The 14425-nt window shown below is 41.9% G+C and overlaps 2 protein-coding genes across 4 annotated transcripts in view; one reads left to right on the top strand and one right to left on the bottom strand.

The window, feature by feature from the left end:
* The window catches only part of AQP (aquaporin), a 51341-nt gene that overhangs the window by 2179 nt on the left and 34737 nt on the right, over window positions 1-14425 (bottom strand). The gene's annotated exons all lie outside the window — the stretch shown is intronic.
* LOC142571432 (aladin-like) overlaps window positions 1-14425 on the top strand; it is an 82076-nt gene that overhangs the window by 32955 nt on the left and 34696 nt on the right. The window contains exons 10-15 of one of the 2 annotated variants that reach the window (XM_075679775.1): window positions 602-892; window positions 1746-1813; window positions 5002-5065; window positions 5626-5710; window positions 7793-7932; window positions 9555-10349. In XM_075679775.1, coding sequence (XP_075535890.1) covers window positions 602-892; window positions 1746-1813; window positions 5002-5065; window positions 5626-5710; window positions 7793-7921 — 637 coding nt within the window. In that variant the 3' untranslated portion in view covers window positions 7922-7932; window positions 9555-10349. Of the gene's footprint in view, window positions 1-601; window positions 893-1745; window positions 1814-5001; window positions 5066-5625; window positions 5711-7792; window positions 7933-9554; window positions 10350-14425 lie in introns of those variants that run through there. The other variant, XM_075679776.1, reaches the window with a different exon arrangement.

The raw sequence follows: 14425 nt of genomic DNA, 5'->3' as shown, positions 1-14425 counted from the left end.
ATTAGGGCCTTCAGATGGGTGGTTTCTACTGACTGCCTCGTGGCTGCTCACAGATTGTTGAAAACATAGGTGCCAGATTCTCTAGTAGTCTAGCATTTGTCACAGTATAAAATGAAGAAAGTTAAGAAGTGGGAAAACTGCTGCTGTAGCCCAGTGGCTATGGCATTGTGCTGCTGAACTTGAGGTCGCAGGTTCAAACCTGGCTGTGGTGGCCAAATTTTGGTGGGTTTTGAATGCAAGAACACTGCTTTGGGTGAGTGTTAAATAACCTCGGGTGGTCAGAAATATTTCGCAGCCCCCCACTACGGTGTACTTCATAATCAGTCATGGCTTCAGCATGTGAAACTCCCGAATTTGATCTCTTTTTAATGTGTCATCTTTTGTGTCTCTTCTGTATTTGGTCTTCAAGGGACTGTTGGTACCACTGCTTTTCTTCACTTTCTTTTCTTCGAGTGTTGTTTGCGAGGACTTGTTTTCTTTGTGCACTTTGTATGTGTTCTGTGTGAGCTTCTATGCAGAGCCTCTGTTGGCTTTTGACCGTGTTCTCTCAGAAGAAGCCCATGTTCTTTCAGTAATATGGCACTGCTTCGTGATGCTTCAGGGTATGGGATACAAAGCAGTGGCAGTTTGACCGGTGGTCAACTCAGCAGGGCCGCTGCCAGACAGCCTGCTGGAGCCCCGACGGCCGATGGCTGCTGTGCAGCTTTGCCGGCAGACCCGCCCTCTACGCGCTGAGCTTTCCACCTCCGCCTGCAGCCTCTGCGGATGAGGATGAAGGCGAGACAACTGCTTGGTCTCCGCACCCGGATACTGCCTTTGGGACAGGTCTACCTGTGGCTGACCTCAGTGAGGTGGACCTACCATTGCAATCCGATGCTGTTGATGGAATCAGGTGCACAGTTTATGCTGCAGTCACTCTGCTTCGGCAGCACTTTATAAAAAATTCTGATGGTCAAGCGGTCAAGCAAGTTGAATAATGCCTCTCGGAAGTCTGTTGTTTTTAAGGTTGTGCATTTTTCTCTTTCGATATTGTACAACGGTTTGGCACAGTTATCTCACCTAAAGCATTTCGAAACACTGTATTTCGAAATACGTGATTGTGAAAACAAACAATTGGATATGTAAGAATTCATGGTATGCCTCATTTGCCATTGCATTAGATATTTGGCCTAAAGCACTGGGTCATACTAGAGGTAATTAATTTTAGCCACGTCATAAGTTCCTTTCATGAGTGTGATGGGCTATCAGCAGGGGCAGTGCCAGGATTTTTCTGTTGTAAGGACAGAGCATGATTTCCCATTTTGTTAGGGGTGCAGAAGGGCGCTCCATCACTTGGCAATCCATAGTGCTAAGAGCAATGGTCGGACAGGAGGAAGTATTGAGGTGTTGGCTGCCCTTGTCGTCCCCCTCAGAGCTGCCCTTGGCTTATCAGATCACCTGATTGTAATTACTGTGTTATTGCCCTGGGGAATTGCAGTATTTTTCATGTCTTACAATACGTAAAGCTTCTCAGTTATTATAGCACAACCTTCCAGTTAACATTTTTTTACAAAGCAGAAATCATGAATGTGACATTGTATTTCCATAGCGTATGATGAGCCTAGTGCTTTTCATTTCTTGAAAGTGATCGGTAAAATTAAGTTTCTTCTTGTGTACTTGCACATTTTGCTTCGTGCAGTCAATTTTTGTTTTAATGGAGGTTTTTTACTCTGAACGTATTATTTGCTTGAACTTGCTTTCCACAGGGTAGGAGGTATTGTGCAGAACATGGCCTGGGACAAGCATGGAGAGCGCTTGGCCATTTCTTTTAGAGGTAAGCTTTTTGTCTTTTGATATTTAGTCAGTCTTTTTATGCTTAGCACCAAGTTCAATGATGAGAGTAGAACCCCACTGATTAGTTTTTTCATGAACCGCAGAAAAAGATAACTAACAGCCGGGAAAACACAACAGTGAAGAAGGCCCCAAAATGCCTCAGCAACGTCGGAAACAGCTCTCAATGGCTGGCACTGCAGATATTGGACGTCTTGGTGCTTGTACTGTGTACAGAGGCGGTGCATGCATGCATGTACAATCTTGCATGCATGCTTGTACAATCATGCATGCATGCTTGTACAATCATGCATGCATGTACAATTAAGGTACACAAACCATGTTCTGTGACATTACTTTACTTTGCATGCATGCTTGTACAATCATGCATGCATGTATAATTAAGGTACACAAACCATGTTCTGTGACATTACTTTGCTTGTGCTTCACCGTGTAACAAAGTTGTATTGTGGTATAGATGACTGGGGTACCGATAAGTACAACAACCACGTCAAAACATGCTAATTGGGACTGACAATCTCGTACTTCGAGCATTTCGGGGCTGGTCCATGGATGAGGCTTGACAGGTTTAACTGCGAGTATGCATTTATTGTCTTCGTAGCAACATGCGAGAGCGAATTTGCCTTTAAATTTATGTGACTGCCACATTCAAATGCAACATAAGATGCAGGAACATTACAGAGTGGCAATGTATCTACATAGGAGTCAACGGGTAGGTCGGGACCATGAAAATGCGATGTAGCAGTAAAAAAAAAAAAAAACAACGAGGAACATATCAACGAAGTTCTACTATTAGTGCTTGTAAAAGGGTTATTTATGCTTTTTCACTGTGGGAAATGCACCTCAACTGGGATTCACAGAGACTTCCACAGTGTAGCTAAAGAATTTTCTAATTTACTGTAATAGTGCATTCAGAAAAAAGATGACTGCATGTCAGACACGAAATGGTAGTTGTAACAAGTTAGCAATTAAAGCACAAGCTGTCACTTAAAAACAGACGCCGTTAGGGTAAAATATTAGTGTGAAAATGTGATAACTCTGTTTTTTGCTGTTCTGTTCCGCTTGCTGTACTTGAAACTGCACAGGTCAAGGAAGTTGGGCAAAGAGAAGCAAGTTTGCTGAACACATTTTTTTATTAGGTGCACTCTGCAGCACTTGTCACTGCACTTTTTTGTTTGACAATTTGTAAATGACATTGCTCAAAGTGACACAATGGTACATTCGACTGGTCACTTTAGAGCACTTTATTATGCTCTAGTGGCATGCTTTACATTTGGTTTTTCAAAATTTAGTGCTCATAACGTATTTTCTTGGCTAATTCAGAGCACTGTGCTTCAACTCGGAGCTCTCTGAGGCTCACAACAAGAAGGTGAGCGCTATATCCTCAGTTTCAGTTTTGAAGTGTTTTCATTGCTAGTGCCACTCTGCGCCCAATGATGTCAGTATACTCTGCCATGTTCCCTTTTTCCTCTACTGGAATAAACTCATTTGAATAAATACTTTGAAACCGAAACTGAGGATATAACATCACCTCTCCCTTAAAAAAAAGTGAGCTATCCCATCCTCGTTGCCAGTTGTAATGTTTCCAAGTTGTATTGCTGCCTTGACAGGGTGGCCAGAATGCAGGGCCTACGGAATAAGGCTCGACAGCTGGGGTACGGAGCGCCGCAGTAAAAGAGGGGATTTCCTTCTAAGGGGACCAAACGAAGACTTAGTTTATTCCAGCAGAAGGGAAAGAGAACACGGCGGGGCACACTTACAACATTGGGCGTGCAGTGGTGCTAGTGATCAAGACGCATTGAAACTGTGAGGGCCTTCGAGCTGGAAATGCAACCAAAGTCTAGCGAAATTTGGTCATGTGGCTCCCCTGATTTGCTCGGAGAGCAGTGGAGCAATTAGCTCAGCCAGGCTTCTGGTTTAAATTTCGAGGGTGCTCTGCATAGCTGCAAACTTCGGCAGAGCACAGTAAGAACCAGTCAACTGTACCATAAGTATGCCCATTTGACATAGTGATGAATTAAGTTAAATATAAAGCAATACCTCAACTTGTGTAAGGGAACTGCAAACAACATGGCCACAGTTTTACCCATACAGACGGCACATGTCTGTTGTACTAGCACTTGAGCCCTAGCACTTCACAACAAGAATCACTACGTCACAGTAATAATTGTCGAATGAGGTTTTATATTTCCCCTTTTTCCTCCACATTCGTTTTGAAGCGGTCACGGTTGCAATCTAGACCATTAAGTGCTCGACCATCTCAATGTGTGTGTATACTCTGTTTTAGTAGTTATGGGCATTAAAGCCAAGTACGCAACTTGCGAATGTAGATTCTTGCTCAGCAAGATGTGGTGCCACAATTTCGAACCCATTGGACGACTAAATGGCCTTGGCAAGTGGACTTGTTGACAGGTGTTTACTTAGAAGCTTCTATGCTTCAATAAACTGCCAGGCAGTTTATTGCACATTTTTACTTTGTTCTTTAATAAAATATTTATTGATGCTCTCTGATATTGAAGTTCTCCACTTGTTTGAATAAAAATGTGCAGTGAAAAAAGAAAATGAATCCTATGCTGCAGTGCAGGCATTAACTTGCATTTAAAATGCACAAAAATGTAATTGATTTCACAGTAGCTAAATTCATAGGTGTAGTCGGCACAGCCCCAACAGTGTACAACGTTGTACATGCTTGGAGCAGCGTGGAAGGAGTGGGGTAAGCGCTCACGAATTCTTATTAAACATACGACTGCGCTGATGAATTTCAGCGAGTACACTATGTAAAAATGAATGTTACAAGAGGGATCAAGAGATCGTGCCACCATACCGTGTGACATGCTGGCTAAGTGCTCCTTCTGAACCCTCCGCTTCCGTCTTCTCTGCAACCCTCCTCCTTCTCTGTATTTCATACTTGCAGTCTTAAATTCTTGCAATACTTGCAGTCTTAGTACTGTAGATGCTACTTCTGCCTGCACTGTATAGCTTGCCGCTAGCAGACGACATAGGGCAAGAGGACACCTGTAAGATGTTTTTGCCCCGCTGATTTGTCGAAGAAGCCCGTAGCTTCCACATCCCTGCACGGAACTACTGAAACAGAGTATAGCTGTAATTTACTGTATGTGTCGACTTTTGATGTTTGCTGAATGGCAACCTCTGTTTCTGGGACTTCTGCAGATTACAGCGAGTATGTCGCACTCTTTAGGACCAAGACCTCACCTGTCTTTCAGATGTTTCCATGGTGAGTCTCGAGACTACAATCTTCTTGTGCAATGTCCCAGTAAATTGTCAACTACACAAGTTGTTACAACTGTTTAATGGTACAGAAAGGAAAAAATAATCATTTGTCAAAGTATGCTTGTCCCACAGAAATACTGAACTTCCATGAATTGTTGGATTCTGCCTTAAATCAACTTTTCTCATTTTCCGGTATATTGGACTGCATGTACAATATAAATGTTAATCATTCTGAAAGCTTACTCTTGCTTAATTGAAAAATGCAGCTAAGGTTACTCTAGTAATAACTGCTGCTTAAAAAAGTCCTGGATTGCTTTTGTCCACTTAATTGAATGCAGCAGTATTTCTGTGCCTTCTTTTTAGGCTGCATTGAGCAGGGTAAATTGTTAGGGTCGAAGCGATGTGTATGAGAATACAAGAGCTTTTGTGAACATAGTTCATTATTGCAAGAAAGAGCAAAAAAGAAGTACTAGATGTTTAACAGATTAGCAAGGCATGTAGGGTCCTTTCACCTCTGAACATTGAGCAGCCAAGGCTCAAGTTGTGCTTCTGTTTTTCACACAGTGGCTTTATATCAGGTCCCCCTGGTGAATCAGCTCAGCTGATAAGCTTCTGTAATAGTTTCGAAGGTGGCTCACTGCTTACTGTGGTAAGTGCTTATTTGCATGGTTACTATGTTTGTATGTGCAAACATATGCAGCTCTATTTGTTATTGTACTGGATACTCGTGGATAGTTTGCAAGGTCCTTACTGGTGTTGTCGGGTGCGGTTTCTTCAGAGCAAATAATGTTAGGCTGACATTTGCTTACATGGTCATCCACTATCGAGAGAACACAGAAGTTAAGGTGAAAGGGTGTTTATCCCCCTATGTTGGCTGTTGTGAACCATCTACCATATTTATCCAATTCTAATGTGCCCACAAATCTAACGCGCAACCACTTTTTGCAGGTTTTAAGTAAGAAAATAAAAGTACATTTGAATGTAATGCACCCCCAATTTATAAAAAAAATATATAGCATGCCTCTCATGCTTGTGATTGGAAGATACGAGATGTGCAGAATTTACTTTCACAGAACGGAAATTATTTTAGTCAGCTTTCTTAATGCTGGGTGTATACCAACAGGGAAAACTGGGGAAACTGGGAAAATTGGGAATTCTCAGAGGTATTAAAGTCTGAAAATACTCAAGGAAAACTCAGGGAATTTGTGCTTCTATCAGGGAAAATTAGCTGTAAATTTATTGAAAGGGAACGAAAATTGTGGTAATGCTGGCTCAAGCACTAACAGAGAGGAATCATAACGAATCGCCTTTGACGCTGTGTCGTCGGCTGGAGGAGTTGCCAGTGTACAGTCAACGACCGATTTTCTTGACGCCCGATTTTTGGGACACGCCCGATAATTCGGACAGCTTCGCGGCACTACCACGTGCCCCATTGAGTCAATGTATAAAAACATCTGTAGTTTCGGACGCAAGAACCCTTTGCCGTCTGATTTTCGTGACTTTTTGCCATGACTGTAGGTCCGAAACGGCATTAATCAGAGCCTCCACCACCGCCGTTTTGATTACCTCGCGGCCTTGAACCGGCCCTCTCGCACGCAGATCCGCTGGCAGCCAGCCGTAGCCACCACCGCGGCATATGCTAGGCCTAGCTCCTTCAATGTTCGCTGTTAAGCTTATTGCCATGCGGCGCAAATCTTGTTGTTCGCAGATGCGAAGGTTGTGGGATCGTTCCTCACCTGCGGCAAGTTGTCTTTTCATCCACTTTTATTTCCCTTAATTTATCGTTTTATTATTTCATTTATTAAGCACAAGTAACCTCTCCTATGTTGTCCTTGGTGTCAGTGTTTGTTAGCTTCTTATGATATGACTAATAAATATCGGGCCCCTCAGTTAACCTCCTTTCTTCTGGCTACCATTGTGTAACACGATCGGGCCTTTGCCCATTTTTTTTTTCTTTTTCCTAAATAATATGGTCTATGTTAGGTTCCTACTTTAAACATATAGAAAGCAAATGTGAATTTGACTAGGGGGTGTGGTAATATCGGGCAAATATTGCTAAATGAACCAGCAATGTGTTATGGCATTTTTTTCTGCATCATGCATGATTTGCCCCACTGGATAATTTGATTAAATTACTCAGTTCCATCAGGGTCAAATTAATGGAGGTCGACTGTATACATGTACCGTTGGGGTCTTTAAGTTGCCATTGCAGAATGTTTCAGCTGAAGTTGTATGCGAGGAGCCATTAGTTTTTGTTCTTGCTCATCAATTGTCACTTTGGATGCATGTTCGCTAACTTGCGTTAGCATGGTGAAGTCTCTGTGCTGCTCTGCTATAGTGGCATTATTTAACATGCACTTGTTCAATGGCAACTGTCACCTCGGAGATTTCACTGTGCACCTTTGTATTTGTTTAATGTGCTTAAACATGACCTACACACTAAGACGAGATGATGATGTTGGGTGCAGTTCTTGTGTGTTAAACCCCATAATTTAATATCGATTTCTATGATGCAAGGAGGTTGATGGAGCAGTCTAACAGGCAGAGTCAAAGACAAACACCAGCGTCAAAGTCAACACGCATGTTTGCCTTCCACTGCTATTTTTTCTGGTGTTTGTATCTTGGCCTGCCTTTGTTGTCCCCTCAACTATGACTGAATCAGCCCAAGATAGAACTAATTGACAAGTCATGCTCATTATTTTTATTGCTGTTGCATGTTTGCTAATTTCAGTGCTGGAGCAATGGTCTCGTGAGTCATGTTCCACTCTGTTACTGCCCCATTTCACCTTGCGACTCGTCGGAAACGGCAGCCGACCTTTCCTTTACACCACTCAGGCCACCACATTTGTACAGCTCATGAGAAGAGAGGAGGTGAGCATAAATGTTACGGTTGGTGCCAGTTGGTTAAAAGAGAAAGAGAGAAACAGCCTACAGCAGCTTTCACAGAGACACAAGTGGGGCCTTGTGAAAAAGCACGCATATCAAAGCAGTCATGCTTACACGGCATTTTGCAATGTCAAAACAGGCCTGTACTTCCAGCAATGGGTCTATTGTAGCACCACTGAGAGGTGCCAGGAGATCATGGGTTTGATTTCCTGCTTTCTGATGCGAGCAAAAAGCAAAGGCGCTCATGTGCTGCATTTTGGGTGCACCTTAAGGAAATGTAGGTGAACAAAATTAATCCAGAGTCCGGCTTTACGACTCCTGCAATAGCCTTTGTGTTTCTTTATGATGGTAAACCTTGTCAATACATCAGTCCCTCCAAAAGTGGGCCGATGGTTGACCCACCATGTATCAGTGTCAAAAACTTAATGAGAAAGTCACTAAATTGACTTAGATAGGCAGTAAATAGTAAATAGCCATGATAAATTTCCTCTAAGGACTTTTGCCAACCTCAGTGCCTCACCAGTCACTTTATCCCATGGTGGACAGTTGTGATTTGTGAGCACTTCTAAAGACATACCGAAGAGCTTATTAGTGAGCCACCGGGGTGCATCGAAGCCAGGTTTTTAGGCAAAGCACAATCTTGAAATTTGATAGTGTCTTAGAGCATTGGGAGTTGTTATCCCTTTTCACATTCTGTCTGTTGACTAGCCACTGCAGGAGGTAAATTAAAGGCATATAATTTACAAAACAATGAAGACTCTCGAAATCATGAATACATAAAAAAGACAAATATCTGAGCAAGTCATTGTCATCATCATCACTTAGCAACTTTTTGCTAATACTCGAGTGTTTTGTAGTGAGACATGGCTACTTTGTTCAAAAAATGTTATCATTGCCGCCGTATGCAGAGTGGCAGCTGAGCCACAGTGATTTGCATGTCGCTGCCACCACTTCCAGGCAGGAAAGCCACAATGGCACTGCAAACACCTGAGCTTTTACAAGATGAAAGGAACGATTATCAAGAGCAAGAAAGGCTGTGCCAGACTTGTACTGTTGTTTTCTGCCTGAAAAAAGTCTACAAATGCTGTACGCAGTTCCACAGCAGGTCTGCTGCACCATAGTAGAAGAATGGCTGCTTAAAATCACCTTCTAACATTTTTTCCCCCTTTTTTTCCCCCCGTACGTGGGCACTTGACTATTGCATAAGAATGTATCACTTGCGATTGCCTGCATTTGTTGGCACGACTTCTAGCCAGCCAATACCACCATGTGCCAGCCCCCTTCTAGTGGTGAGCTGGGAAATGGTCCCTGCTGTCATTTATGACAGTTTACTTTTCAAGGTATATCATGCCTGGTAACTGATAAGGTTTTGGTCTGAGTTTCCAACTTTGATTCACGTCTGCTCCTTTCTATTGAAAATTAAGAGAAAGTTTCCGAATGACTAACTACAGTTGGGATGCTTTGCTACATGAGTAATCAGTGCAAATATTACATAGGGCGAATGAGTAGGCTTTGTTTTGGTGACATCTTTCATTGCATTTTATGTGCATATGTGCTCATGCTACCTTTATAATGGTGGATTTCTCATTGTCTTTCTGTTTTTGCAGGTGGTGCCGGTGGCCTAATGATAAATACAATATGCTTTATTCATTCTGAGCTAACAATTCTTCCATTGAAAAATTGTTTAAGTATTGTATATTTTAATGCAATAAGTCATCGCTACATATTGCAGAAATAAGCTTATTTTACTATTGCTGCATTAGCGATAGAATATTCTTCAGGTAACTAGAAAGAAATTCATTATAAGAAAAGCAATACCTGAGCAAAAAATTAACATAAACAGGTCTTTTGTGCATAAATAAATCTTAAGGAAGAGTAGTGTCGAGAAAAACGTTATGAAGAGAGTCAATAAGATAATTTCATTCACTGAATGCTTTTTGTAAATCTTGGGAATGGCTTTGTTGTGATGGTGCACATATGTTATGCTGTAGTAGTTCAGGCTTTTCTTAGCCACTTACAGTCATGAAGGCACCCAATAGAGATCCAAGCCTTATAGTGCCCAAAGAAATGCAGATGTGTATCAAGACATGTGTCTTGTCATGGTGTCATCATCTGGTGCATAGGTTTATGGCAGAAAAGGACTAGAACATTAAAGAATGATACATTTGACTTGAGAAGAGTGTGACGCAGGCTAGTTTGTCAATGTTTCCTTTGCCAAGAAAAGCAGCTCATCGAAAGAACAGCAGCCGACAAATACAGGATAGACCCTTCATAACACTCAGAAAGCATCTGTCCTGTCCTCATTGTCTGCTCTTCTATTGTTGGACATGATTCTCTATTGAAAATGGTCATTTGGCAAATGTAAATACCTAAAGAAGTTTTCTTAAATGGATTAACTGCTCTGTTTGTCTCACCAGCATTGGCATTGGTTAAATGCCAATCTTACCACATCCTTTTTCTTTTTATGTCCCCGCTCTTCTTTCCATCTTTACTTCCCATTTCCCTTCCCCTAGTGCAGGGTAGCAAACCGGAGGCTTTAACTCTGGTTAACCTCCCTGCCTTTCTCTCATTTGCATCTCTCTCTCTCTCTCTCTTACCACATTTGGCCATCATATATTAGTTTTTTCCTGGCAGATGTCTTTTTGTATGTGTCAGAATCCACGAGATGCTGCCCTAGTCTGCATTTCATCACACAGGAAGGCATGGTGCTTGCAGAAAAATGTACATTGGTGTGTTATGTCAGCAATCAAGACAATGTTTATGCAAGAAGTATCAATTAGTGCAATTTAATATCCTACTAGCAAAATAATACAGTTAAACCTCGACATAACAAACTTCAACCGACGGTTGCTAACACCCCTGTAAAGCTGGCAAGTGAAGTGCACTTACGGGGAGTGCACTTTGGGACCTTGAGTGACACTTTAGGAACTACATGGTGCTAAACGGGAAAACAGCACACTCGCAGTCAAAAAAAAAAACTGGTGACAGCATAAGAGGGAGTTTTTTAAAGATGTAGATTAAGAAGAAAAAAAAAACTTCTAAAAAGTTAATGTTTTAGATGGTATTTTACATAAAAACAACCATAATGTAATTTTCTCATCAAAGAACGAGAAGATTTTTCATGTAAAAGTGTTGCAAATCAATGTCGGCCAAGACGAATGTCTAGTCAATACAGAGCAATATAGTGGCATGCGACAAGACTGCATTTGATACTGCTAAAACAGAATATGAGCGAGTTCTGTTCTGATTATTTTGTTAAAAGCTGCTCAAGAACTAAAATGAACTTATGTGTCCTTTTTTTATGCATGCACTTAACTTGCCCGCTTGACAGGGGTATTATAATATGTACCCCGTTTTATACATAGCAGTCAATACTGTGGAATCTACACAAGAAGTTCAGTCAAGGAAATTAACCTCTCCACACGTTCTGTCCATGCTTTGATGCATGCCAACAGCGTTTGCTTGCGCAAGCATGCACGCGAGGGACCTTGCAACGGGTCACAAATAAAAAGAAACCCTGAAAAGAACAGCAAGAATAAAAATTATTTAAAACAGCGCATTAGCAGCTGTATACCACAGTGTGCTCGTTTCTAAGGTATAAAACTTGTTTCATTCAATATACTAAGTCTATATCACAAAACATTTGTGCACAATTGCGGTAAAAAAAAGTCAAACTTTATTCAAATGCAAACGAAGCCACTGCAAGAAGTCTCTCTAGCCCCCATAGTGGTAACTGCTAGTTATGGAACGGAATGTAGTGGCTATGTTGTTGGGCCACTAAGCATGAGGTCGCGGGATCGAATCCTGGCCATGGCAGCCACATTTCGAAGGGGGTGAAATGTGGAAAACACCTGTATACTTAGATTTAGATGCACGTTAAAGAACCCCAGGGGGTCAAAATTTTTCGGAGTCTTCCACTACAGCATGCCTCATTATCATAACGGCGTTATGAACGGCGTTATGAACCCCATAATTTAATTTTAACATTACAAATTTCAATATAACTGCTAAATTCTTGATATGACGAAATATTTAAATTTTTCTAACTTGTCCATGCAGCATAACACCATGTATTTTGAACCTCGATATAACAAAGTCTATCTATACACATTCTCAATATAACAAAATTGCACTGCCGCCACAAAGAAATACTGAGACAATGGAAACTGCCACGGACGCAGATGGTCAAATGGTTGAATTACATGCAGCTGCTTGCCAACGCATCTCTCAAATCGTGCTGTGTGATAGAGAATGGCTGCAGGTATGATGTGGGCGCGAGCAAAATAAGGTTGCCAACTATTGAGTGGAAGAAATCGAGAAGGGGGGGGGGGCAGTGGCGAAGGGAATTGCAGTGAAGGGGGCGGCTGGCGAAGACCGACCCTGTCAGTGACAGGAGCCACCAGTCTGTATGTGCAACAACTAAGTTAAAAAATTTGTTTAGTCCTTCTGTGCCGCGGTTTACAAAAAGAAACATGCAGTTTAGTTGTCTGACTAACACGCTACCAATACAGATAAAGATACTGTGAACTGTTAGGGCCTACAACAGAACTTGAACTTCAGTGAAAAGGAAACTGCCTTTGTGTTTATGCACTGCAACAGAACACAAAAAACAAGAATATGCAAACGAGCTATCAGGCATTATAACAAGGAGATCTGGTCTATTTATTGTTATCCAGTAAAAAAGTGCACAATCAGCACATTTGGCCATCCTGATTGGGTCAAATCGGGACACGGAACATTCGCTCAAAAGTCGGGACGATCCCACTAAATTCGTGGCTGTTGGCAGCCCTAAAAAGAAAGCGTGTGAGGGTGAGCAGAGAAGGATGGTGACTCAATGCGCGCAAGCAAGGGGAGGGGGCCACTTGGGCATGCACCTCCCGCCCGGTTGTGGCTGCGAATGGCTGTCAGTGCACCTGAGCGCATACACAGCCCGCACACCCCATCTTGGAAGTAACCTGTGGCAGGAGCAAATGCCGGGTGATCCAAGATAGCCGTGGCTTCATGTCCACTGTCTTGCTGTGAGTTTAGTGCTGGAAGTCACGTAATCTCAAGTTTTGGAGATGCATTGAAGCAAGAGGCAGACGAAGCCTGTGCTTTTCATGGTAGTGTCGTCTCGCTGCAGGCGACACTATCAGCCACGGGAGCGGAGTGGACACGGAAGCATCACATGCGTTGCTACATACCGCTGGTGTGAAGATATCATCGACATGGCATGGTACCATGTGTTTGGTCGCTGACTCTCAGATTGAACAAAATTGACAATTTTTTCTTGTTGAAATTAGCTTTTATTTATATTATTATTTTTTGTTTCTTTTTCTTTCTTTTTTTTTGCAATTGCCAATATTTTGGAAAAATTTGTGGCCCCTTCCATGTAGACTACAGGCCGAGGCATACCCAAACCCTTTACTTCTTCACAGGATTTACCCCGAAATTCAGAGAACAGATGCATGTGCACTATGCAATGACTTAGCGAATTCAGACTAAATGCTCTGGCGTCCCGCGTTACGCGGCGATGAAAGCAACACTTCTTCACGCTGGGATGCAGTTCTATGCAGCCTCAACCTCAAAGAACAGTTATGGGCTGTCCAACGGGCCCACGACGTGGTGGAGAGGCTCGGCCTTTCTGTTTCGACGTGGGAGCGGCCCGCTGTGTGCTAACGTGCGTCCTAAAGGATCACTGCAAAGTTCATCCATCCATGCATCCATCATTCCATGTATGAAAAATTTTTCAATGACTGTACTTAATTGCATAAAAGGTAAAATTTCATGATAAAAAGTTTTAATTTAACGAAGTGCCAATTTTACCGTTTTCAGTATATTGACGTTTAACTGTATTTTACATTTATATATATATATATATATATATAAATACCTATTCTACATTGTTTGTAAAAAGGACGGGGACTTGGCTAGATGGTTGAATGGTTTCATGGGTGTCTGCAAAATAAAGATAGTGTTTACGTGTTTAAAAATACAAAATCACGTATTTGTACCTTGTTGAATTTGTGCTAAGGCATGCCTCCTATTGGCTCTTGCCATAAGGTCTCCCAGTTTGTGTGTTTGTAGTTGTACATAGTGTACATGAACAGCTACCACCTTTGCGCAAAGTTCATGGAATCTTTTAGAATCCTAGTATGAGCACTTTTAAATCTGTTGTCTGTTGTTTTGCTATATATTTCAGAACCTTGGGATAAAGCATTTTCATATACTTGCCACATAGTTGATTGAATACCATCCTGAAGTTCTGGTTGGCTGGCCAGGCTTCCAGCAGTACTGGCTCTTTTCGCTTTCCTGGGACTGATGTTGAATTTGAAGGAAGCTACTTTAGTGAGCATTGAAATTGAATAGCAGTGCATTCACTGAATGTGTATCTCTAGCCATGATGGTGTTGGCGAAATGTTGATAAGTGTGGCAGTCATGTAGGTTTTAGTTTCATAATTTCTGATTTATTTACAAAAGCACCTTTTCCAAACCTTTA

Source organism: Dermacentor variabilis, chromosome 2 (assembly GCF_050947875.1).
Source record: "Dermacentor variabilis isolate Ectoservices chromosome 2, ASM5094787v1, whole genome shotgun sequence".
In the NCBI taxonomy this organism is placed as follows: domain Eukaryota; kingdom Metazoa; phylum Arthropoda; class Arachnida; order Ixodida; family Ixodidae; genus Dermacentor; species Dermacentor variabilis.
The sequence above is the reverse complement of the archived record's forward strand: the minus strand, read 5'-3'. Positions and strand labels throughout refer to the sequence as shown.